The following is a 27,876-nucleotide window of genomic DNA, read 5'->3' as shown; positions in this document are numbered from 1 at the left end:
CCTATCTATGAAGTTTTTTACGTTTTTACATGGTTTATTTCGTTTCAGGAAGATCGAACAGAACGCAGAGACACGCCGTCCATATCCGTCACCCTAAACTCGTAAGGTGTCTCTGCCAAAGATCGATGGGATTCGGAGAAGGAAACGTTGAAACGCGAGCTAGAACGTCTTCGGGAACTCGCCAAGTATGCGGAGAAAACGACGCAAGGTAAATCTACGCAGACCTCTCCAACGGCCGAGTATCCGGAAGGAAGTTTCGTGAAGTTTTCGAAGTTAAATTATTCCAAGGCGGCTACTTCGCCTTTGGGCAGTCCGGTGGTTCACAATGAAGCTCCTCAAGAACAACCCATAGCCGCGGGTTCTTCGACGTCGACCGGAAGTAGTTCGCAAGACGCGAAGAGTTCGGAGAGCGAGGTGCCACAGGCTCGAACCGCACGACTATCATCGTCATCCTCACCCCCAGTTTTATCACCACCGGCGCAAATTTCATCCTCCAGCACATTCTCAAGCACACCTCCACCACCGCCACCACCACCACCACCTCCGCCGTCTCCTTTCTTAGACCACCGTTCGCTCAATAATTCAACTTCTTCTCTGTCTCCTTCGTTTTCGATACCACCACCGCCGCCATTGCCCGCCTGTTCAACGTCCGCGCAGTCTATTCCTTCGCAACGAACTACCACTTCGCTGCCAACGATACCACCGCCTCCGCCTCCTCCACCTCCACCACCGCCACCTTTGCAACCAATGACTGGAGAAGTGCACAGAGAAACCCCTGCACCTCCGCCACCGCCGCCGCCACCGCCATCCCCTACACCATCCATCGGTAAATTAATAGCATCCATACCACCTCCTCCGCCTCCGCCGCAACCTCAGATACCGGTATTCAGTTCGGTACCACCGCCGCCACCGCCTCCTCCTCCAGCACCTCCGTCGCAACTGTCGTCGCAGTCTTCCTTCGGACTGCACAGCGGTCCACCGATTCCACCACCGCCTCCTCCACCTCCGCCACCGTCGATAGGAACGATATCCGGAGGATCATCCGCTCCGCCTCCTCCGCCACCACCTCGGACACCTTTCGGCGGAGTACCTCCACCAACACCTCCGCCACCTGGAAGCATACCTGCTGCACCACCGCCTCCTCCTCTCATTGGAATACCTGGAGCACCACCTCCGCCTCCGCCTCCGGCAGGAACCGTACCGACAGGACCTTGTCCTTTACCTATACCTCCGGTTGGAGGTTGGAACCCTGCAAGCAGAGCGTGTGAGTAACAGAACAGCGTATCGCTTGTATTGCTTCGAAGATTTCGCGATGATCAGATTGCATAATTTTTCGATTCAGGTATGAGAAAAGAACCTCTATGTCCCGAGGTACCTATGAAACCGCTCTATTGGACGAGGATCCTGGTACCAGTGGTGCCCACGGAACGTGGCTCCATCGACGCTGTGGATTCTGCCGCTCAGGTAATTTCAAGACGTTAATTTCTTGCTAAAGTACGCGGATGATGGTTGAACTTGATTATCAGCAGGGTCCACTATGGGCGGAACTAGAGGAAGAGACAAATCTGGACATGAAAGAGTTCACCGGTCTGTTCTCCCGCCAAGTGACCGACAGAAAACCAGTAAAAAAGGTGGACGTCGCTTCGAAACCGTCTAAAGTGCAACCAGCGAAAATCCTCGACTCGAAGCGATCTACAACCGTGGGGATACTAGAGAAGAGTTTGCACGTGGACTTTTGCGAGGTGGAGAACGCAGTTTATAATCTAGACACGAGTGTAGTTAGCTTGGAAGCGCTGCAACAAATATACGAAATTGTGAGTGTATAAAATTATACGTTATAATTTTTATTATAATCACGAGACGATACACTTATATCATCACGGACGTTAGTTTAATAGCGCTTAACGATGGATCAGTACTAGAGAATGTAAAAATAAGAGTGTTAAAATTCTCGACTAATCGGTTCTAGGAGGCGAAGCAATACGCCGCCAGGACTGAAATATTTCCGAGCATAATTAAAGTTCGAAGTTTTGTTTTATGCAGCGAAAATGTACATTTATATCATCACGGGCGTTAGTTTAATAACGTTGAACGATGGATCGGTCGTACAGAATGTGAAAATATGATTGTTAAAATTTTTGAGTCATCAGTTCTAAGAGGCGAAGCAATACACCGCCAGGACTTTGAAATATTTCGGAGCGCAACTAAAGTTCGATTTTTTGGCTAAATGGAGTGAAAATGTACATTTATATCATCACGGACGTTAGTTTAATAGCGTTTAACGATGGATCAGTCGTACAGAATGTAAAAATAAGATTGTTAAAATTTTCGACTAATCGGTTCTAAGAGCGAAGCAATACGCCGCCAGGACCTTGAAATATTTCGGAGCGCAACTAAAGTTCGATTTTTTGGCTAAATGGAGCGAAAATGTACACTTTATATCATCACAGGACGTTAGTTTAATAGCGTTTAACGATGGATCAGTCGTACAGAATGTAAAAATAAGATTGTTAAAATATTCGACTAATCGGTTCTAAGAGTCGAAGCAATACGCCGCCAGGACTTGGAAATATTTCGGAGCGTAACTCAAGTTCGATTTTTTGGCTAAATGCAGCGAAAATGTACATTTATATCATCACGGACGTTAGTTTAATAGCGTTTAACGATGGATCAGTCGTACAGAATGTAAAAATAAGATTGTTAAAATTTTCGACTAATCGGTTCTAAGAGGCGAAGCAATACGCCGCCAGGACCTTGAAATATTTCGGAGCGCAAATAAAGTTCGATTTTTTGGCTAAATGAAGCGAAAATGTACATTTATATCATCACGGACGTTAGTTTAATAGCGATTAACGATGGATCAGTCGTACAGAATGTAAAAATAAGATTGTTAAAATTTTCGACTAATCGGTTCTAAGAGGCGAAGCAATACGCCGCCAGGACTTGAAATATTTCGGAGCGCAAATAAAGTTCGATTTTTTGGCTAAATGAAGCGAAAATGTACATTTATATCATCACGGACGTTAGTTTAATAGCGTTTAACGATGGATCAGTCGTACAGAATGTAAAAATAAGATTGTTAAAATTTTCGACTAATCGGTTCTAAGAGGCGAAGCAATACGCCGCCAGGAATGAAATATTTCGGAGCGCAAATAAAGTTCGATTTTTTGGCTAAATGGAGCGAAAATGTACATTTATATCATCACGGACGTTAGTTTAATAGCGTTTAACGATGGATCAGTCGTACAGAATGTAAAAATAAGATTGTTAAAATTTTCGACTAATCGGTTCTAAGAGGCGAAGCAATACGCCGCCAGGACTGAAATATTTCGGAGCGCAACTAAAGTTCGATTTTTTGGCTAAATGCAGCGAAAATGTACACTTATATCATCACGGACGTTAGTTTAATAGCGTTTAACGATGGATCAGTCGTACAGAATGTAAAAATAAGATTGTTAAAATTTTCGACTAATCGGTTCTAAGAGGCGAAGCAATACGCCGCCAGGACTGAAATATTTCGGAGCGCAAATAAAGTTCGATTTTTTGGCTAAATGGAGCGAAAATGTACACTTATATCATCACGGACGTTAGTTTAATAGCGTTTAACGATGGATCAGTCGTACAGAATGTAAAAATAAGATTGTTAAAATTTTCGACTAATCGGTTCTAAGAGGCGAAGCAATACGCCGCCAGGACTTGAAATATTTCGGAGCGCAAATAAAGTTCGATTTTTTGGCTAAATGAGCGAAAATGTACATTTATATCATCACGGACGTTAGTTTAATAGCGTTTAACGATGGATCAGTCGTACAGAATGTAAAAATAAGATTGTTAAAATTTTCGACTAATCGGTTCTAAGAGGCGAAGCAATACGCCGCCAGGACTTGAAATATTTCGGAGCGCAAATAAAGTTCGATTTTTTGGCTAAATGCAGCGAAAATGTACACTTATATCATCACGGACGTTAGTTTAATAGCGTTTAACGATGGATCAGTCGTACAGAATGTGAAAATAAGATTGTTAAAATTTTCGACTAATCGGTTCTAAGAGGTGAAGCAATACGCCGCCAGGAATAAATACTTCGGAGCGCAAATGAAGTACGATTTTTTGGCTAAATGAAGCGAAAATGTACATTATTTCATCACGGACGTTAGTTTAATAGCGTTTAACGATGGATCAGTCGTACAGAATGTAAAAATAAGATTGTTAAAATTTTCGACTAATCGGTTCTAAGAGGCGAAGCAATACGCCGCCAGGACTTGAAATATTTCGGAGCGCAAATGAAGTCCGATTTTTTGGCTAAATGGAGCGAAAATGTACATTTATATCATCACAGGACGTTAGTTTAATAGCGTTTAACGATGGATCAGTCGTACAGAATGTAAAAATAAGATTGTTAAAATTTTCGACTAATCGGTTCTAAGAGGCGAAGCAATACGCCGCCAGGATTGAAATATTTCGGAGCGCAAATAAAGTTCGATTTTTTGGCTAAATGAAGCGAAAATGTACATTTATATCATCACGGACGTTAGTTTAATAGCGTTTAACGATGGATCAGTCGTACAGAATGTAAAATAAGATTGTTAAAATTTTCGACTAATCGGTTCTAAGAGGCGAAGCAATACGCCGCCAGGACTTGAAATATTTCGGAGCGCAAATAAAGTTCGATTTTTTGGCTAAATGGAGCGAAAATGTACATTTATATCATCACAGGCGTTAGTTTAATAGCGTTTAACGATGGATCAGTCGTACAGAATGTAAAAATAAGATTGTTAAAATTTTCGACTAATCGGTTCTAAGAGCGAAGCAATACGCCGCCAGGAACTTGATATATTTCGGAGGGCTAAATAAAATTCGATTTTTTGGCTAAATGGAGCGAAAATGTACACTTATATCATCACGGACGTTAGTTTAATAGCGTTTAACGATGGATCAGTCGTACAGAATGTAAAAATAAGATTGTTAAAATTTTCGACTAATCGGTTCTAAGAGGCGAAGCAATACGCCGCCAGGAACTTGAAATATTTCGGAGCGTAAATAAAATTCGATTTTTTGGCTAAATGCAGCGAAAATGTACACTTATATCATCACGGACGTTAGTTTAATAGCGTTTAACGATGGATCAGTCGTACAGAATGTAAAAATAAGATTGTTAAAATTTTCGACTAATCGGTTCTAAGAGGAGAAGCAATACGCCGCCAGGAACTTGAAATATTTCGGAGCGTAAATAAAATTCGATTTTTTGGCTAAATGCAGCGAAAATGTACACTTATATCATCACGGACGTTAGTTTAATAGCGTTTAACGATGGATCAGTCGTACAGAATGTAAAAATAAGATTGTTAAAATTTTCGACTAATCGGTTCTAAGAGGCGAAGCAATACGCCGCCAGGACCTTGAAATATTTCGGAGCGCAAATAAAGTTCGATTTTTTGGCTAAATGGAGCGAAAATGTACATTATATCATCACAGGCGTTAGTTTAATAGCGTTTAACGATGGATCAGTCGTACAGAATGTAAAAATAAGATTGTTAAAATTTTCGACTAATCGGTTCTAAGAGGCGAAGCAATACGCCGCCAGGACCTTGAAATATTTCGGAGCGCAACTAAAGTTCGATTTTTTGGCTAAATGGAGCGAAAATGTACATTTATATCACCACATTGTCAGTTTAATAGCGTTTAACGATGGATCAGTCGTACAGAATGTAAAAATAAGATTGTTAAAATTTTCGACTAATCGGTTCTAAGAGCGAAGCAATACGCCGCCAGGACCTTGAAATATTTCGGAGCGCAAATAAAGTTCGATTTTTTGGCTAAATGGAGCGAAAATGTACACTTATATCATCACAGGCGTTAGTTTAATAGCGTTTAACGATGGATCAGTCGTACAGAATGTAAAAATAAGATTGTTAAAATTTTCGACTAATCGGTTCTAAGAGCGAAGCAATACGCCGCCAGGACCTTGAAATATTTCGGAGCGCAAATAAAATTCGATTTTTTGGCTAAATGCAGCGAAAATGTACACTTATATCATCACGGACGTTAGTTTAATAGCGTTTAACGATGGATCAGTCGTACAGAATGTAAAAATAAGATTGTTAAAATTTTCGACTAATCGGTTCTAAGAGCGAAGCAATACGCCGCCAGGAACTTGAAATATTTCGGAGGGCTACTAAAGTTCGATTTTTTGGCTAAATGGAGCGAAAATGTACACTTATATCATCACGGACGTTAGTTTAATAGCGTTTAACGATGGATCAGTCGTACAGAATGTAAAAATAAGATTGTTAAAATTTTCGACTAATCGGTTCTAAGAGCGAAGCAATACGCCGCCAGGACCTTGAAATATTTCGGAGCGCAAATAAAGTTCGATTTTTTGGCTAAATGAGGCGAAAATGTACATTTATATCATCACGGACGTTAGTTTAATAGCGTTTAACGATGGATCAGTCGTACAGAATGTAAAAATAAGATTGTTAAAATTTTCGACTAATCGGTTCTAAGAGGCGAAGCAATACGCCGCCAGGACGTTGAAATATTTCGGAGCGCAAATAAAGTTCGATTTTTTGGCTAAATGCAGCGAAAATGTACACTTATATCATCACGGACGTTAGTTTAATAGCGTTTAACGATGGATCAGTCGTACAGAATGTAAAAATAAGATTGTTAAAATTTTCGACTAATCGGTTCTAAGAGCGAAGCAATACGCCGCCAGGACCTTGAAATATTTCGGAGCGCAAATAAAGTTCGATTTTTTGGCTAAATGGAGCGAAAATGTACATTTATATCATCACGGACGTTAGTTTAATAGCGTTTAACGATGGATCAGTCGTACAGAATGTAAAAATAAGATTGTTAAAATTTTCGACTAATCGGTTCTAAGAGGCGAAGCAATACGCCGCCAGGACTTGAAATATTTCGGAGCGCAAATAAAGTTCGATTTTTTGGCTAAATGGAGCGAAAATGTACATTTATATCATCACAGGACGTTAGTTTAATAGCGTTTAACGATGGATCAGTCGTACAGAATGTAAAAATAAGATTGTTAAAATTTTCGACTAATCGGTTCTAAGAGGCGAAGCAATACGCCGCCAGGACTTTGAAATATTTCGGAGCGCAAATAAAGTTCGATTTTTTGGCTAAATGGAGCGAAAATGTACATTTATATCATCACGGACGTTAGTTTAATAGCGTTTAACGATGGATCAGTAGTACAGAATGTAAAAATAAGATTGTTAAAATTTTCGACTAATCGGTTCTAAGAGGCGAAGCAATACGCCGCCAGGACGTTGAAATATTTCGGAGCGCAACTAAAGTTCGATTTTTTGGCTAAATGGAGCGAAAATGTACATTTATATCATCACAGGCGTTAGTTTAATAGCGTTTAACGATGGATCAGTCGTACAGAATGTAAAAATAAGATTGTTAAAATTTTCGACTAATCGGTTCTAAGAGGCGAAGCAATACGCCGCCAGGACTTGAAATATTTCGGAGCGCAACTAAAGTTCGATTTTTTGGCTAAATGGAGCGAAAATGTACATTTATATCATCACGGACGTTAGTTTAATAGCGTTTAACGATGGATCAGTCGTACAGAATGTAAAAATAAGATTGTTAAAATTTTCGACTAATCGGTTCTAAGAGGCGAAGCAATACGCCGCCAGGACGTTGAAATATTTCGGAGCGCAAATAAAGTTCGATTTTTTGGCTAAATGGAGCGAAAATGTACATTTATATCATCACAGGCGTTAGTTTAATAGCGTTTAACGATGGATCAGTCGTACAGAATGTAAAATAAGATTGTTAAAATTTTCGACTAATCGGTTCTAAGAGGCGAAGCAATACGCCGCCAGGACTTGAAATATTTCGGAGCGCAAATAAAGTTCGATTTTTTGGCTAAATGGAGCGAAAATGTACATTTATATCATCACAGGACGTTAGTTTAATAGCGTTTAACGATGGATCAGTCGTACAGAATGTAAAAATAAGATTGTTAAAATTTTCGACTAATCGGTTCTAAGAGGCGAAGCAATACGCCGCCAGGACTGAAATATTTCGGAGCGCAAATAAAGTTCGATTTTTGGCTAAATGGAGCGAAAATGTACATTTATATCATCACGGACGTTAGTTTAATAGCGTTTAACGATGGATCAGTCGTACAGAATGTAAAATAAGATTGTTAAAATTTTCGACTAATCGGTTCTAAGAGGCGAAGCAATACGCCGCCAGGACTTGAAATATTTCGGAGCGCAACTAAAGTTCGATTTTTTGGCTAAATGAGCGAAAATGTACATTTATATCATCACGGACGTTAGTTTAATAGCGTTTAACGATGGATCAGTCGTACAGAATGTAAAAATAAGATTGTTAAAATTTTCGACTAATCGGTTCTAAGAGGCGAAGCAATACGCCGCCAGGACTGAAATATTTCGGAGCGCAAATAAAGTTCGATTTTTGGCTAATTGGAGCGAAAATGTACATTTATATCATCACAGGCGTTAGTTTAATAGCGTTTAACGATGGATCAGTCGTACAGAATGTAAAAATAAGATTGTTAAAATTTTCGACTAATCGGTTCTAAGAGGCGAAGCAATACGCCGCCAGGACTGAAATATTTCGGAGCGCAAATAAAGTTCGATTTTTTGGCTAAATGGAGCGAAAATGTACATTTATATCATCACGGACGTTAGTTTAATAGCGTTTAACGATGGATCAGTCGTACAGAATGTAAAAATAAGATTGTTAAAATTTTCGACTAATCGGTTCTAAGAGGCGAAGCAATACGCCGCCAGGACTTTGAAATATTTCGGAGCGTAAATAAAATTCGATTTTTGGCTAAATGCAGCGAAAATGTACACTTATATCATCACGGACGTTAGTTTAATAGCGTTTAACGATGGATCAGTCGTACAGAATGTAAAAATAAGATTGTTAAAATTTTCGACTAATCGGTTCTAAGAGCGAAGCAATACGCCGCCAGGACCTTGAAATATTTCGGAGCGCAACTAAAGTTCGACTTTTTGGCTGAATGGAGCGAAAATGTACATTTATATCATCACTGGCCTTTGTTTAATAGCGTTTAACCATGGATCAGTCGTACAGAATGTAAAAATAAGATTGTTAAAATTTTCGACTAATCGGTTCTAAGAGGCGAAGCAATACGCCGCCACGACGTTGAAATATTTCGGAGCGTAAATAAAATTCGATTTTTTGGCTAAATGCAGCGAAAATGTACACTTATATCATCACGGACGTTAGTTTAATAGCGTTTAACGATGGATCAGTCGTACAGAATGTAAAAATAAGATTGTTAAAATTTTCGACTAATCGGTTCTAAGAGGCGAAGCAATACGCCGCCAGGACTGAAATATTTCGGAGCGCAAATAAAGTTCGATTTTTTGGCTAAATGAAGCGAAAATGTACATTTATATCATCACGGACGTTAGTTTAATAGCGTTTAACGATGGATCAGTCGTACAGAATGTAAAATAAGATTGTTAAAATTTTCGACTAATCGGTTCTAAGAGGCGAAGCAATACGCCGCCAGGACTTGAAATATTTCGGAGCGCAAATAAAGTTCGATTTTTTGGCTAAATGAGCGAAAATGTACATTTATATCATCACGGACGTTAGTTTAATAGCGTTTAACGATGGATCAGTCGTACAGAATGTAAAAATAAGATTGTTAAAATTTTCGACTAATCGGTTCTAAGAGGCGAAGCAATACGCCGCCAGGACTTGAAATATTTCGGAGCGCAAATAAAGTTCGATTTTTTGGCTAAATGAGCGAAAATGTACATTTATATCATCACGGACGTTAGTTTAATAGCGTTTAACGATGGATCAGTCGTACAGAATGTAAAAATAAGATTGTTAAAATTTTCGACTAATCGGTTCTAAGAGGCGAAGCAATACGCCGCCAGGACTTTGAAATATTCGGAGCGCAACTAAAGTTCGATTTTTGGCTAAATGGAGCGAAAATGTACATTTATATCATCACGGACGTTAGTTTAATAGCGTTTAACGATGGATCAGTCGTACAGAATGTAAAAATAAGATTGTTAAAATTTTCGACTAATCGGTTCTAAGAGGCGAAGCAATACGCCGCCAGGACTTGAAATATTTCGGAGCGTAAATAAAAGTTCGATTTTTTGGCTAAATGATGCGAAAATGTACAATTTATATCATCACGGACGTTAGCTTAATAGCGTTTAACGATGGATCAGTCGTACAGAATGTAAAAATAAGGTTGTTAAAATTTTCGACTAATCGGTTCTAAGAGGCGAAGCAATGGGCCGCCTACGACTGAAATATTTCGGAGCGCAAATAAAGTTCGATTTTTTGGCTGAATGGAGCGAAAATGTACATTTATATCATCACGGACGTTAGTTTAATAGCGTTTAACGATGGATCAGTCGTACAGAATGTAAAAATAAGATTGTTAAAATTTCGACTAATCGGTTCTAAGAGGCGAAGCAATACGCCGCCACGAAGTTGAAATATTTCGGAGCGCAAATAAAGTTCGATTTTTTGGCTAAATGGAGCGAAAATGTACATTTATATCATCACAGGCGTTAGTTTAATAGCGTTTAACGATGGATCAGTCGTACAGAATGTAAAAATAAGATTGTTAAAAGTTTCGACTAATCGGTTCTAAGAGGCGAAGCAATACGCCGCCAGGACTTGAAATATTTCGGAGCGCAAATAAAGTTCGATTTTTTGGCTAAATGGAGCAAAAATGTACATTTATATCATCACAGGCGTTAGTTTAATAGCGTTTAACGATGGATCAGTAGTAGAGAATGCAAAAATAAGATTGGTAAAATTTTCGACTAATCGGTTCTAGATGCCAAGCAATATGCGGCCAGGACCTTGAAATATTTCGGAGCGCAACGAAAGTTCGATTTTTAGGCTAAATGGAGCGAAAATATAAATTTATATCTTCACAGGCGGTATTGTAATAGCGTTTATCGATGGATGAGTCGTACAGAATGTAAAAATAAGAGTGTTAAAATTTTCGACTAATCGGTTCTAAGAGGCGAAGCAATACGCCGACAGGACTGAAATATTTCGGAGCGCAACTAAAGTTCGATTTTTTGGCTGAATGGAGCGAAAATGTACATTTCTATCATCACAGGCGTTAGTTTAATAGCGTTTAACGATGGATCAGTCGTACAGAATGTAAAAATAAGATTGTTCAAATTTTCGACTAATCGGTTCTAATAGGCGAAGCAATACGCCGACAGGACTTGAAATATTCGGAGCGCAAATAAAGTTCGATTTTTTGGCTAAATGAGCGAAAATGTACATTTATATCATCACGGACGTTAGTTTAATAGCGTTTAACGATGGATCAGTCGTACAGAATGTAAAAATAAGATTGTTAAAATTTTCGACTAATCGGTTCTAAGAGGCGAAGCAATACGCCGCCAGGACCTTGAAATATTTCGGAGCGCAAATAAAGTTCGATTTTTTGGCTAAATGGAGCGAAAATGTACATTTATATCATCACGGACGTTAGTTTAATAGCGTTTAACGATGGATCAGTCGTACAGAATGTAAAAATAAGATTGTTAAAATTTTCGACGAATCGGTTCTAAGAGGCGAAGCAATACGCCACCAGGACGTAGAAATATTTCGGAGCGCAACTAAAGTTCGATTTTTTGGCTAAATGAGGCGAAAATGTACATTTATATCATCACGGACGTTAGTTTAATAGCGTTTAACGATGGATCAGTCGTACAGAATGTAAAAATAAGATTGTTAAAATTTTCGACTAATCGGTTCTAAGAGGCGAAGCAATACGCCGCCAGGACTGAAATATTTCGGAGCGTAAATAAAATTCGATTTTTTGGCTAAATGCAGCGAAAATGTACACTTATATCATCACGGACGTTAGTTTAATAGCGTTTAACGATGGATCAGTCGTACAGAATGTAAAAATAAGATTGTTAAAATTTTCGACTAATCGGTTCTAAGAGGCGAAGCAATACGCCGCCAGGACTTGAAATATTTCGGAGCGCAAATAAAGTTCGATTTTTTGGCTAAATGGAGCGAAAATGTACATTTATATCATCACGGACGTTAGTTTAATAGCGTTTAACGATGGATCAGTCGTACAGAATGTAAAAATAAGATTGTTAAAATTTTCGACTAATCGGTTCTAAGAGGCGAAGCAATACGCCGCCAGGACTGAAATATTTCGGAGCGCAAATAAAGTTCGATTTTTTGGCTAAATGGAGCGAAAATGGACATTTATATCATCACAGGCGTTAGTTTAATAGCGTTTAACGATGGATCAGTCGTACAGAATGTAAAAATAAGATTGTTAAAATTTTCGACTAATCGGTTCTAGGAGCGAAGCAATACGCCGCCAGGACCTTGAAATATTTCGGAGCGTAAATAAAATTCGATTTTTTGTCTAATTGGAGCGAAAATGTACATTTATATCATCACAGGTGTTAGTTTAATAGCGTTTAGCGATGGATCAGTCGTACTGAATGTAAAAATAAGAGTGTTAAAATTTTCGACTAATCGGTTATAAGAGGCGAAGCAATACGCCGCCAGGACATTGAAATATCCCGGAGCGCAACTAAAGTTCGATTTTTTGGCTAAATGGACCGAAAACGTATATTTATATCATCACAGGCGTTAGTTTAAAAGCGTTTAACGATGGATCAGTCGTACTGAATGTAAAAATAACATTGTTAAAATTTTCGAGTAATCGGTTCTACGAGGTGAAGCAATACGCCGCCAGGACTTTGAAATATTTCGGAGCGCAACTAAAGTTCGATTTTTTGGCTAAATGGAGCGAAAATGTACATTTATATCATCACGGACGTTAGTTTAATAGCGTTTAACGATGGATCAGTCGTACAGAATGTAAAAATAAGATTGTTAAAATTTTCGACTAATCGGTTCTAAGAGGCGAAGCAATACGCCGCCAGACTGAAATATTTCGGAGCGCAAATAAAGTTCGATTTTTTGGCTAAATGAAGCGAAAATGTACATTTATATCATCACGGACGTTAGTTTAATAGCGTTTAACGATGGATCAGTCGTACAGAATGTAAAATAAGATTGTTAAAATTTTCGACTAATCGGTTCTAAGAGGCGAAGCAATACGCCGCCAGGACTGAAATATTTCGGAGCGCAAATAAAGTTCGATTTTTTGGCTAAATGGAGCGAAAATGTACATTATATCATCACGGACGTTAGTTTAATAGCGTTTAACGATGGATCAGTCGTACAGAATGTAAAAATAAGATTGTTAAAATTTTCGACTAATCGGTTCTAAGAGGCGAAGCAATACGCCGCCAGGACTGAAATATTTCGGAGCGCAAATAAAGTTCGATTTTTTGGCTAAATGAAGCGAAAATGTACACTTATATCATCACGGACGTTAGTTTAATAGCGTTTAACGATGGATCAGTCGTACAGAATGTAAAAATAAGATTGTTAAAATTTTCGACTAATCGGTTCTAAGAGGCGAAGCAATACGCCGCCAGGACTTTGAAATATTTCGGAGCGCAAATAAAGTTCGATTTTTTGGCTAAATGGAGCGAAAATGTACATTATATCATCACGGACGTTAGTTTAATAGCGTTTAACGATGGATCAGTCGTACAGAATGTAAAAATAAGATTGTTAAAATTTTCGACTAATCGGTTCTAAGAGGCGAAGCAATACGCCGCCAGGACTTTGAAATATTTCGGAGCGCAAATAAAGTTCGATTTTTTGGCTAAATGGAGCGAAAATGTACATTTATATCATCACAGGCGTTAGTTTAATAGCGTTTAACGATGGATCAGTCGTACAGAATGTAAAAATAAGATTGTTAAAAGTTTCGACTAATCGGTTCTAAGAGGCGAAGCAATACGCCGCCAGGACTGAAATATTTCGGAGCGCAAATAAAGTTCGATTTTTGGCTAAATGAAGCGAAAATGTACATTTATATCATCACAGGCGTTAGTTTAATAGCGTTTAACGATGGATCAGTCGTACAGAATGTAAAAATAAGATTGTTAAAATTTTCGACTAATCGGTTCTAAGAGGCGAAGCAATACGCCGCCAGGACTGAAATATTCGGAGCGCAAATAAAGTTCGATTTTTTGGCTAAATGGAGCGAAAATGTACATTTATATCATCACAGGCGTTAGTTTAATAGCGTTTAACGATGGATCAGGCGTACAGAATGTGAAAATAAGATTGTTAAAATTTTCGACTAATCGGTTCTAAGAGCGAAGCAATACGCCGCCAGGACCTTGAAATATTTCGGAGCGCAACTAAAGTTCGATTTTTTAGCTGAATGGAGCGAAAATGTACATTTATATCATCACAGGCGTTAGTTTAATAGCGTTTAACGATGGATCAGTCGTACTGAATGTAAAAATAAGAGTGTTAAAATTTTCGACTAATCGGTTCTAAAAGCGAAGCAATACGCCGCCTGGACTGAAATATTTCGGAGCGTAAATAAATTCGAATTTTTGGTTAATGCAGCGAAAATGTACATTTATATCATCACAGGTGTTAGTTTAATAGCGTTTAAGCGATGGATCAGTCGGTACTGAATGTAAAAATAAGAGTGTTAAAATTTTCGACTATCGGTTCTAAGAGGCGAAGCAATACGCCGCCACGACTTGAAATATTTCGGAGCGTAAATAAAATTCGATTTATGGCTAAATGCAGCGAAAATGTACACTTATATCATCACGGATGTTAGTTTAATAGCGTTTAACGATGGATCAGTCGTACAGAATGTAAAAATAAGATTGTTAAAATTTTCGACTAATCGGTTCTAAGAGGCGAAGCAATACGCCGCCAGGACTGAAATATTTCGGAGCGCAAATAAAGTTCGATTTTTTGGCTAAATGGAGCGAAAATGTACATTTATATCATCACGGACGTTAGTTTAATAGCGTTTAACGATGGATCAGTCGTACAGAATGTAAAAATAAGATTGTTAAAATTTTCGACTAATCGGTTCTAAGAGGCGAAGCAATACGCCGCCAGGACGTTAAAATATTTCGGAGCGCAACTAAAGTTCGATTTTTTGGCTAAATGGAGCGAAAATGTACATTTATATCATCACGGACGTTAGTTTAATAGCGTTTAACGATGGATCAGTCGTACAGAATGTAAAAATAAGATTGTTAAAATTTTCGACTAATCGGTTCTAAGAGGCGAAGCAATACGCCGCCAGGACTGAAATATTTCGGAGCGCAAATAAAGTTCGATTTTTTGGCTAAATGGAGCGAAAATGTACATTTATATCATCACGGACGTTAGTTTAATAGCGTTTAACGATGGATCAGTCGTACAGAATGTAAAAATAAGATTGTTAAAATTTTCGACTAATCGGTTCTAAGAGGCGAAGCAATACGCCGCCAGGACCTTGAAATATTTCGGAGCGCAAATAAAGTTCGATTTTTTGGCTAAATGGAGCGAAAATGTACACTTATATCATCACGGACGTTAGTTTAATAGCGTTTAACGATGGATCAGTCGTACAGAATGTAAAAATAAGATTGTTAAAATTTTCGACTAATCGGTTCTAAGAGGCGAAGCAATACGCCGCCAGGACTGAAATATTTCGGAGCGCAAAAAAGTTCGATTTTTTGGCTAAATGGAGCGAAAATGTACACTTATATCATCACGGACGTTAGTTTAATAGCGTTTAACGATGGATCAGTCGTACAGAATGTAAAAATAAGATTGTTAAAATTTTCGACTAATCGGTTCTAAGAGGCGAAGCAATACGCCGCCAGGACATTGAAATATTTCGGAGCGCAAATAAAGTTCGATTTTTTGGCTAAATGGAGCGAAAATGTACATTTATATCATCACGGACGTTAGTTTAATAGCGTTTAACGATGGATCAGTCGTACAGAATGTAAAAATAAGATTGTTAAAATTTTCGACTAATCGGTTCTAAGAGGCGAAGCAATACGCCGCCAGGAACTTGAAATATTTCGGAGCGTAAATAAAATTCGATTTTTTGGCTAAATGCAGCGAAAATGTACACTTATATCATCACGGACGTTAGTTTAATAGCGTTTAACGATGGATCAGTCGTACAGAATGTAAAAATAAGATTGTTAAAATTTTCGACTAATCGGTTCTAAGAGGCGAAGCAATACGCCGCCAGGACTTTGAAATATTTCGGAGCGCAACTAAAGTTCGATTTTTTGGCTAATGGAGCGAAAATGTACACTTATATCATCACGGACGTTAGTTTAATAGCGTTTAACGATGGATCAGTCGTACTGAATGTAAAAATAAGAGTGTTAAAATTTTCGACTAATCGGTTCTAAGAGGCGAAGCAATACGCCGCCAGGACTGAAATATCTCGGAGCGCAAATAAAGTGCGATTTTTTGGCTAAATGGAGCGAAAATGTACATTATATCATCACGGACGTTAGTTTAATAGCGTTTAACGATGATCAGGTCGTACAGAATGTAAAAATAAGATTGTTAAAATTTTCGACTAATCGGTTCTAAGAGGCGAAGCAATACGCCGCCAGGACTGAAATATCTCGGAGCGCAAATAAAGTGCGATTTTTTGGCTAAATGGAGCGAAAATGTACATTTATATCATCACGGACGTTAGTTTAATAGCGTTTAACGATGGATCAGGAGTACAGAATGTAAAAATAAGATTGTTAAAATTTTCGACTAATCGGTTCTAGGAGCGAAGCAATACGCCGCCAGGACCTTGAAATATTTCGGAGCGCAAATAAAGTTCGATTTTTTGGCTAAATGGAGCGAAAATGTACATTTATATCATCACAGGCGTTAGTTTAATAGCGTTTAACGATGGATCAGTCGTACAGAATGTAAAAATAAGATTGTTAAAATTTTCGACTAATCGGTTCTAAGAGGCGAAGCAATACGCCGCCAGGACTGAAATATTTCGGAGCGCAAATAAAGTTCGATTTTTTGGCTAAATGGAGCGAAAATGTACATTTATATCATCACGGACGTTAGTTTAATAGCGTTTAACGATGGATCAGTCGTACAGAATGTAAAAATAAGATTGTTAAAATTTTCGACTAATCGGTTCTAAGAGGCGAAGCAATACGCCGCCAGGACTTGAAATATTTCGGAGCGCAAATAAAGTTCGATTTTTTGGCTAAATGGAGCGAAAATGTACATTTATATCATCACAGGCGTTAGTTTAATAGCGTTTAACGATGGATCAGTCGTACAGAATGTAAAAATAAGATTGTTAAAATTTTCGACTAATCGGTTCTAGGAGCGAAGCAATAGGCCGCCAGGACTTTCAAATATTTCGGAGCGCAACTAAAGCACATTTTTTTGGCCAATTGGAGCGAAAATGTACATTTATATCATCACGGACGTTAGTTTAATAGCGATTAACGATGGATCCGTCGTACAGAATGTAAAAATAAGATTGTTAAAATTTTCGACTAATCGGTTCTACGAGGCGAAGCAATACGCCGCCAGGACATTGAAATATTTCGCAGCGCAACTAAAGTTCTTTTTTTTGGCTAAATTGGAGCGAAAATGTACATTTATATCATCACAGGCGTTAGTTTAATAGCGTTTAACGATGGATCAGTCGTACAGAATGTAAAAATAAGAGTGTTAAAATTTTCGACTAATCGGTTCTAAGAGGCGAAGCAATACGCCACCAGGACTTTGAAATATTTCTGAGCGTAAATAAAATTCGATTTTTTGCTAAATGCAGCGAAAATGTACACTTATATCATCACGGACGTTAGTTTAATAGCGTTTAACGATGGATCAGTCGTACAGAATGTAAAAATAAGATTGTTAAAATTTTCGACTAATCGGTTCTAAGAGGCGAAGCAATACGCCGCCAGGACTTGAAATATTTCGGAGCGCAAATAAAGTTCGATTTTTTGGCTAAATGAGCGAAAATGTACATTTATATCATCACGGACGTTAGTTTAATAGCGTTTAACGATGGATCAGTCGTACAGAATGTAAAATAAGATTGTTAAAATTTTCGACTAATCGGTTCTAAGAGGCGAAGCAATACGCCGCCAGGACTTAAATATTTCGGAGCGCAACTAAAGTTCGATTTTTTGGCTAAATGGAGCGAAAATGTACATTTATATCATCACGGACGTTAGTTTAATAGCGTTTAACGATGGATCAGTCGTACAGAATGTAAAAATAAGATTGTTAAAATTTTCGACTAATCGGTTCTAAGAGGCGAAGCAATACGCCGCCAGGACTGAAATATTTCGGAGCGCAAATAAAGTTCGATTTTTTGGCTAAATGGAGCGAAAATGTACATTTATATCATCGCAGGCGTTAGTTTAATAGCGTTTAACGATGGATCAGTCGTACAGAATGTAAAAATAAGATTGTTAAAATTTTCGACTAATCGGTTCTAAGAGGCGAAGCAATACGCCGCCAGGACTTGAAATATTTCGGAGCGCTAAATAAAATTCGATTTTTTGGCTAAATGAGCGAAAATGTACATTATATCATCACAGGCGTTAGTTTAATAGCGTTTAACGATGGATCAGTCGTACAGAATGTAAAAATAAGATTGTTAAAATTTTCGACTAATCGGTTCTAAGAGGCGAAGCAATACGCCGCCAGGACTGAAATATTCGGAGCGCAAATAAAGTTCGATTTTTTGGCTAAATGAGGCGAAAATGTACATTTATATCATCACGGACGTTAGTTTAATAGCGTTTAACGATGGATCAGTCGTACAGAATGTAAAAATAAGATTGTTAAAATTTTCGACTAATCGGTTCTAGGAGCGAAGCAATACGCCGCCAGGACCTTGAAATATTTCGGAGCGTAAATAAAATTCGAATTTTTGTCTAATTGGAGCGAAAATGTACATTTATATCATCACAGGACTGTTAGTTTAATAGCGTTTAAGCGATGGATCAGTGGTACTGAATGTAAAAATAAGAGTGTTAAAATTTTCGACTAATCGGTTCTAAGAGGGCGAAGCAATACGCCGCCAGGACATTGAAATATTCCGGAGCGCAACTAAAGTTCGATTTTTTGGCTAAATGGAGCGAAAATGTACACTTATATCATCACGTACGTTAGTTTAATAGCGTTTAACGATGGATCAGTCGTACTGAATGTAAAAATAACATTGTTAAAATTTTCGACTAACCGGTTCTAAGAGGCGAAGCAATACGCCGCCACGACTGTGAAATATTCGGAGCCGCAACTAAAGTGCGATTTTTTGGCTAAATGGAGCGAAAATGTACATTTATATCATCACGGACGTTAGTTTAATAGCGTTTAACGATGGATCAGTCGTACAGAATGTAAAAATAAGATTGTTAAAATTTTCGACTAATCGGTTCTAAGAGGCGAAGCAATACGCCGCCAGGACTTTGAAATATTTCGGAGCGTAAATATAATTCGATTTTTTGGCTAAATGGAGCGAAAATGTACACTTATATCATCACAGGCGTTAGTTTCATAGCGTTTAACGATGGATCAGTCGTACAGAATGTAAAAATAAGATTGTTAAAATTTTCGACTAATCGGTTCTAAGAGGCGAAGCAATACGCCGCCAGGACATTGAAATATTCGGAGCGCAACTAAAGTTCGATTTTTTGGCTAAATGGAGCGAAAATGTACATTTATATCATCACGGACGTTAGTTTAATAGCGTTTAACGATGGATCAGTCGTACAGAATGTAAAAATAAGATTGTTAAAATTTTCGACTAATCGGTTCTAAGAGGCGAAGCAATACGCCGCCAGGACGTTGAAATATTTCGGAGCGCAAATAAAGTTCGATTTTTTGGCTAAATGAAGCGAAAATGTACAATTTATATCATCACGGACGTTAGTTTAATAGCGTTTAACGATGGATCAGTCGTACAGAATGTAAAAATAAGATTGTTAAAATTTTCGACTAATCGGTTCTAAGAGGCGAAGCAATACGCCCCTGGGACTGAAATATTTCGGAGCGCAAATAAAGTTCGATTTTTTGGCTAAATGGAGCGAAAATGTACATTTATATCATCACAGGCGTTAGTTTAATAGCGTTTAACGATGGATCAGTCGTACAGAATGTAAAAATAAGATTGTTAAAATTTTCGACTAATCGGTTCTAAGAGGCGAAGCAATACGCCGCCAGGACTGAAATATTTCGGAGCGCAACTAAAGTTCGATTTTTTGGCTAAATGGAGCGAAAATGTACATTTATATCATCACGGACGTTAGTTTAATAGCGTTTAACGATGGATCAGTCGTACAGAATGTAAAAATAAGATTGTTAAAATTTTCGACTAATCGGTTCTAAGAGGCGAAGCAATACGCCGCCAGGACTTTGAAATATTTCGGAGCGCAAATAAAGTTCGATTTTTTGGCTAAATGAGTCGAAAATGTACATTTATATCATCACGGACGTTAGTTTAATAGCGTTTAACGATGGATCAGTCGTACAGAATGTAAAAATAAGATTGTTAAAATTTTCGACTAATCGGTTCTAAGAGGCGAAGCAATACGCCGCCAGGACTGAAATATTTCGGAGCGCAAATAAAGTTCGATTTTTTGGCTAAATGAAGCGAAAATGTACATTTATATCATCACGGACGTTAGTTTAATAGCGTTTAACGATGGATCAGTCGTACAGAATGTAAAAATAAGATTGTTAAAATTTTCGACTAATCGGTTCTAAGAGGCGAAGCAATACGCCGCCAGGACTGAAATATTTCGGAGCGCAAATAAAGTTCGATTTTTTGGCTAAATGAAGCGAAAATGTACACTTATATCATCACGGACGTTAGTTTAATAGCGTTTAACGATGGATCAGTCGTACAGAATGTAAAAATAAGATTGTTAAAATTTTCGACTAATCGGTTCTAAGAGGCGAAGCAATACGCCGCCAGGACTTGAAATATTTCGGAGCGCAAATAAAGTTCGATTTTTTGGCTAAATGAGCGAAAATGTACATTTATATCATCAAAGGACGTTAGTTTAATAGCGTTTAACGATGGATCAGTCGTACAGAATGTAAAAATAAGATTGTTAAAATTTTCGACTAATCGGTTCTAAGAGGCGAAGCAATACGCCGCCAGGACTTTGAAATATTTCGGAGCGCAACCAAAGTTCGATTTTTGGCTAAATGCAGCGATAATGTACATTTATATTATCACGGACGTTAATCTAATAGCGTTTAACGATGGATCAGTCGTACAGAATGTAAAAATAAGATTGTTAAAATTTTCGACTAATCGGTTCTAAGAGGCGAAGCAATACGCCGCCAGGACTTTGAAATATTTCGGAGCGCAACTAAAGTTCGATTTTTTGGCTAAATGGAGCGAAAATGTACATTTATATCATCACAGGCGTTAGTTTAATAGCGTTTAACGATGGATCAGTCGTACAGAATGTAAAAATAAGATTGTTAAAATTTTCGACTAATCGGTTCTAAGAGGCGAAGCAATACGCCGCTGGTAATTTGAAATATTTCGGAGCGCAAATAAAGTTCGATTTTTTGGCTAAATGGAGCGAAAATGTACATTTATATCATCACAGGAGTTAGTTTAATAGCGTTTAACGATGGATCAGTCGTACAGAATGTAAAAATAAGATTGTTAAAATTTTCGACTAATCGGTTCTAAGAGGCGAAGCAATACGCCGCCAGGACTGGAAATATTTCGGAGCGCAAATAAAGTTCGATTTTTTGGCTAAATGGAGCGAAAATGTACATTTATATCATCACGGACGTTAGTTTAATAGCGTTTAACGATGGATCAGTCGTACAGAATGTAAAAATAAGATTGTTAAAATTTTCGACTAATCGGTTCTAAGAGGCGAAGCAATACGCCACCAGGACGTTGAAATATTTCGGAGCGCAACTAAAGTTCGATTTTTTGGCTAAATGGAGCGAAAATGTACATTTATATCATCACGGACGTTAGTTTAATAGCGTTTAACGATGGATCAGTCGTACAGAATGTAAAAATAAGATTGTTAAAATTTTCGACTAATCGGTTCTAAGAGGCGAAGCAATACGCCGCCAGGACTGAAATATTCGGAGCGCAAATAAAGTTCGATTTTTTGGCTAAATGGAGCGAAAATGTACATTTATATCATCACAGGCGTTAGTTTAATAGCGTTTAACGATGGATCAGTCGTACAGAATGTAAAAATAAGATTGTTAAAATTTTCGACTAATCGGTTCTAAGAGCGAAGCAATACGCCGCCAGGACTGAAATATTTCGGAGCGTAAATAAAATTCGATTTTTTGGCTAAATGCAGCGAAAATGTACATTTATATCATCACAGGCGTTAGTTTAATAGCGTTTAACGATGGATCAGTCGTACAGAATGTAAAAATAAGATTGTTAAAATTTTCGACTAATCGGTTCTAAGAGGCGAAGCAATACGCCGCCAGGACTTGAAATATTTCGGAGCGCAAATAAAGTTCGATTTTTTGGCTAAATGAGGCGAAAATGTACATTTATATCATCACGGACGTTAGTTTAATAGCGTTTAACGATGGATCAGTCGTACAGAATGTAAAAATAAGATTGTTAAAATTTTCGACTAATCGGTTCTAAGAGGCGAAGCAATACGCCGCCAGGACTGAAATATTTCGGAGCGCAAATAAAGTTCGATTTTTTGGCTAAATGCAGCGAAAATGTACATTTATATCATCACGGACGTTAGTTTAATAGCGTTTAACGATGGATCAGTCGTACAGAATGTAAAAATAAGATTGTTAAAATTTTCGACTAATCGGTTCTAAGAGGCGAAGCAATACGCCGCTAGGACTGAAATATTTCGGAGCGCAACTAAAGTTCGATTTTTTGGCTGAATGGAGCGAAAATGTACATTTATATCATCACAGGCGTTAGATTAATAGCGTTTAACGATGGATCAGTCGTACATAATAGTAAAAATAAGAGTGTTAAAATTTTCGACTAATCGATTCTAAGATGCGAAGCAATACGCCGTCAGGACTGAAATATTTCGGAGCGCAACTAAAGTTCGATTTTTTGGCTGAATGGAGCGAAAATGTACATTTATATCATCACGGACGTTAGTTTAATAGCGTTTAACGATGGATCAGTCGTACAGAATGTAAAAATAAGAGTGTTAAAATTTTCGACTAATCGGTTCTAAGAGGCGAAGCAATACGCCCACAGGACTGAAATATCTCGGAGCGCAAATAAAGTTCGATTTTTTGGCTAAATGGAGCGAAAATGTACATTTATATCATCACAGACGTTAGTTTAATAGCGTTTAACGATGGATCAGTAGTAGAGAATGTAAAAATAAGATTGTTAAAATTTTCGACTAATCGGTTCTAAGAGCGAAGCAATACGCCGCCACGACTTTGGAATATTTCGGAGCGTAAATAAAATTCGATTTTTTGGCTAAATGCAGCGAAAATGTACATTTATATCATCACGGACGTTAGTTTAATAGCGTTTAACGATGGATCAGTCGTACAGAATGTAAAAATAAGATTGTTAAAATTTTCGACTAATCGGTTCTAAGAGGCGAAGCAATACGCCGCCAGGACGTTGAAATATTTCGGAGCGCAAATAAAGTTCGATTTTTTGGCTAAATGGAGCGAAAATGTACATTTATATCATCACAGGCGTTAGTTTAATAGCGTTTAACGATGGATCAGTCGTACAGAATGTAAAAATAAGATTGTTAAAATTTTCGACTAATCGGTTCTAAGAGGCGAAGCAATACGCCGCCAGGACCTTGAAATATTTCGGAGCGCAAACTAAAGTTCGATTTTTTGGCTAAATGGAGCGAAAATGTACATTTATATCATCACGGACGTTAGTTTAATAGCGTTTAACGATGGATCAGTCGTACAGAATGTAAAAATAAGATTGTTAAAATTTTCGACTAATCGGTTCTAAGAGGCGAAGCAATACGCCGCCAGGAACTTGAAATATTTCGGAGCGTAAATAAATTCGATTTTTTGGCTAAATGCAGCGAAAATGTACACTTATATCATCACGGACGTTAGTTTAATAGCGTTTAACGATGGATCAGTCGTACAGAATGTAAAAATAAGATTGTTAAAATTTTCGACTAATCGGTTCTAAGAGCGAAGCAATACGCCGCCAGGACTGAAATATTTCGGAGCGCAAATAAAGTTCGATTTTTTGGCTAAATGGGGCGAAAATGTACATTTATATCATCACGGACGTTAGTTTAATAGCGTTTAACGATGGATCAGTCGTACAGAATGTAAAAATAAGATTGTTAAAATTTTCGACTAATCGGTTCTAAGAGGCGAATCAATACGCCGCCAGGACATTGAAATATCCCGGAGCGCAACTAAAGTTCCATTTTTTGTCTAATTGGAGCGAAAATGTACATTTATATAATCACAGGCGTTAGTTTAATAGCGTTTAACGATGGATCAGTAGTAGAGAATGTAAAAATAAGATTGTTAAAATTTTCGACTAATCGGTTCTAGGAGGCGAAGCAATACGCCGCCACGACTTTGAAATATTTCGGAGCGTAAATAAAATTCGTTTTTTGGCTAATTGGAGCGAAAATGTACATTTATATCATCACAGGCGTTAGTTTAATAGCGTTTAACGATTGATCGGTCGTACAGAATGTAAAAATAAGTTTGTTAAAATTTTCGACTAATCGGTTCTAGGAGCGAAGCAATACGCCGCCAGGACCTTGAAATATTTCGGAGCGTAACTCAAGTTCTCTTTTTTGTCTAATTGGAGCGAAAATGTACATTTATATCATCACAGGCGTTAGTTTAATAGCGTTTAACGATGGATCAGTAGTAGAGAATGTAAAAATAAGATTGTTAAAATTTTCGACTAATCGGTTCTAGGAGCGAAGCAATATGCGGCCAGGACCTTGAAATATTTCGAAGCGTAAATAAAATTCGATTTTTTTGTCTAATTGGAGCGAAAATGTACATTTATATCATCACAGGCGTTAGTTTAATAGCGTTTAACGATGGATCAGTCGTACAGAATGCAAAAATAAGATTGTTAAAATTTTCGAATAATCGGTTCTAAGAGGCGAAGCAATACGCCCACAGGACTGAAATATTTCGGAGCGCAAATAAAGTGCGATTTTTTGGCTAAATGGAGCGAAGATGTACATTTATATCATCACAGACGTTAGTTTAATAGCGATTAACGATGAATCAGTCGTACAGAATGTAAAAATAAGATTGTTAAAAGTTTCGACTAATCGGTTCTAGGAGCGAAGCAATACGCCGCCAGGACTGAAATATTTCGGAGCGTAAATAAAATTCGAATTTTTGTTTAATGCAGCGAAAATGTACATTTGTATCATCACAGGCGTTAGTTTAATAGCGTTTAACGATGGATCAGTCGTACTGAATGTAAAAATAAGAGTGTTAAAATTTTCGACTAATCGGTTCTAAGAGGCGAAGCAATACGCCGACAGGACTGAAATATCTCGGAGCGCAAATAAAGTGCGATTTTTTGGCTAAATGGAGCGAAAATGTACATTTATATCATCACAGGCGTTAGTTTAATAGCGTTTAACGATGGATCAGTCGTACAGAATGTAAAAATAAGATTGTTAAAATTTTCGACTAATCGGTTCTAGGAGCGAAGCAATACGCCGCCAGGACCTTGAAATATTTCGGAGCGCAACTAAAGTACATTTTTTTGGCCAATTGGAGCGAAAATGTACATTTATATCAACACAGGCGTTAGTTTAATAGCGTTTAACGATGGATCAGTAGTAGAGAATGTAAAAATAAGAGTGTTAAAATTTTCGACTAATCGGTTCTAAGAGGCGAAGCAATACGCCGACAGGACTGAAATATTTCGGAGCGCAACTAAAGTTTGATTTTTTGGCTGAATGGAGCGAAAATGTACATTTGTATCATCACGGACGTTAGTTTAATAGCGTTTAACGATGGATCAGTCGTACAGAATGTAAAAATAAGAGTGTTAAAATTCTCGACTAATCGGTTCTAAGAGGCGAAGCAATACGCCGCCAGGACATTGAAATATCCCGGAGCACAAATAAAGTTCGATTTTTTGGCTAAATAGCGCGAAAATGTACATTTATATCATCACGAGCGTTAGTTTAATAGCGTTTAACGATGGATCAGTCGTACAGAATGTGAAAATAAGATTGTTAAAATTTTCGACTAATCGGTTCCAGGAGGCGAGGCAATACGCCGCCACGACTTTGAAGTATTTCTGAGCGTAAATAAAATTCGATTTTTTGCCTATGTGGGTGGATTGGATGGTCGGATCGCTGATGCGTCCTTATCCGAAGGACTGGATTTCGAGGCGGTGTGAAAATAACGAAATCCTTTTAATAAAGGAATGGGTTTAATAAAGTAATGATTGTAACTTTATTTGTCACAATGTGCTCCGTTCTTTGGCACGTTGTCCGAACGAAGATGTACAGAATAATTTTAATAAAAATCGGTTGGAAGAATTAACTTTGACTATTTGCTCGCACTGGTAATCGATAGAAATCTGGATTTATTCTAATCGTCGTTAAACGGTTGAGCGACACGCGTGTCTCCGCGAAACCACCGCATGGTGGGGGCTGCGCATAGCCCTATAATTTAATGTTTGCGCGGTGACGTCACGGCGACTCTTGCGACGCTCTCGATAAGGTGTAACCGAACACGCCGGGCCCCGTTGAATGAACTCATTCAAGAACTTTGTTGGGCGTCAGACTCGACATTAATGTCAATCGGCAAGAAACATAATTTCGAAATGGGTCGCTTGTACGTTGAGTTCACTGTTTTAATGGTTACGACGCGAATTATCCCGTCGGTACCGGGGGTGACAATCTATTATGCGTGCTAATTCCCATTGTGCTGGTGGAGTGCATTCATTTCGCAAGAGGACAAGCTGACCGATTTTTGTGAGATTTTGCGCGACTCTCCACTTCGGACGTTGATGAAGAGTATGTAAGTATTCGGTATGCCACGCTTTCCAAAAAGTTTCCGTTATTCGTTGGATTAACTGCCAACGTGACAGTCGGTTTTCTTTTAATTGTAGTACGCTTGGTTCCGGAATTGAGGTTAAGGCCGATCCAATCAAGAAATGACCTGGTGTAAGTGCGTTATAATCATCGATGCAATCAGACATGGCGACGAGCGGACGAGAATTTAATGCGGCTTCGATACGACACAGTACTGTGGTTAATTCCTCAAAGGAGAGTGTATGAGTACCGATGGATCGGCGTAAATGGTGTTTAACACTTTTCACCGCTGCCTCCCACAACCCTCCAAAATGAGGTGCTGATGGGGGTAAAAAGTGCCAAGCGACACCATCCACGGCGAGCTTATTATGGAGATTGGTATCTCGTAGAGATTCTCGGTGAGCTTTTCTAAGTTCCTTGTTTGCTCCTTGAAAGGTCGTTCCATTGTCTGAATACATGGATTTTGGAATTCCGCGTCTGGACACAAATCTCGTATAAGCTGCTAGGAATGCGGCTGATGTATAGTCGCTTACGAGATCTAAATGGACGGCCTTTGTTGCCATACAAACAAAAACTGCAATGTAAGCTTTGTGCGATTTGTGTCCTCGTCCCGATGTAGTACGAACGTGAATCGGGCCTGCGTAGTCGACACCTGTATTTATGAATGGTCTTTCTACCGCAGTGACTCTGGATGCCGGTAAATCTCCCATGAGCTCAGACGGAACAGATGCGCGATGACGAGCGCATGGTACGCACCTATGTAAAACGGATCGTATCGTGGTGCGTGCTCGCAAGATCCAGTACTCACGTCGCAAACAGGCAAGAGTGAGTTGCGAACCTGCGTGCAGATGGATTACGTGCGTATGATTTATTATCAATGATAGTAGTGGATGGGAGCTTAGGATAATAGGTTTCTTTGTGTTTTCAGGAAATAGCGAGTGTGCAAGTCGCCCTTTCGCCCTAA

The 27,876-nt window shown here is 38.3% G+C and overlaps 1 protein-coding gene across 1 annotated transcript; it reads left to right on the top strand.

The window, feature by feature from the left end:
• The first annotated feature begins 7 nt into the window (after positions 1–7).
• LOC123989007 (formin-like protein 5) lies at positions 8–27,876 on the top strand. The gene is made up of 5 exons (XM_046289733.1): positions 8–32; positions 107–1,264; positions 1,343–1,464; positions 1,530–1,814; positions 27,841–27,876. The coding sequence occupies exons 1-5, from the start codon at positions 8–10 to the stop codon at positions 27,874–27,876; spliced, it is 1,626 nt and encodes a 541-aa protein (XP_046145689.1).

The sequence above is a fragment of the Osmia bicornis genome, unplaced genomic scaffold (genome assembly GCF_907164935.1).
Source record: "Osmia bicornis bicornis unplaced genomic scaffold, iOsmBic2.1, whole genome shotgun sequence".
NCBI classification, from domain to species: Eukaryota; Metazoa; Arthropoda; class Insecta; order Hymenoptera; family Megachilidae; genus Osmia; species Osmia bicornis.
The sequence above is the reverse complement of the archived record's forward strand: the minus strand, read 5'-3'. Positions and strand labels throughout refer to the sequence as shown.

What these genes read in the sequence shown, in the direction of transcription:
- LOC123989007 (XM_046289733.1), top strand. Translation starts at nt 8, where the DNA reads ATGAAGTTTTTTACGTTTTTACATG. An exon ending in GAACCCTGCAAGCAGAGCGT is followed by an intron (nt 1,265 to 1,342) that starts GTGAGTAACAGA and finishes TTTTCGATTCAG; the next exon opens with GTATGAGAAAAGAACCTCTA. An exon ending in CTGTGGATTCTGCCGCTCAG is followed by an intron (nt 1,465 to 1,529) that starts GTAATTTCAAGA and finishes GATTATCAGCAG; the next exon opens with GGTCCACTATGGGCGGAACT.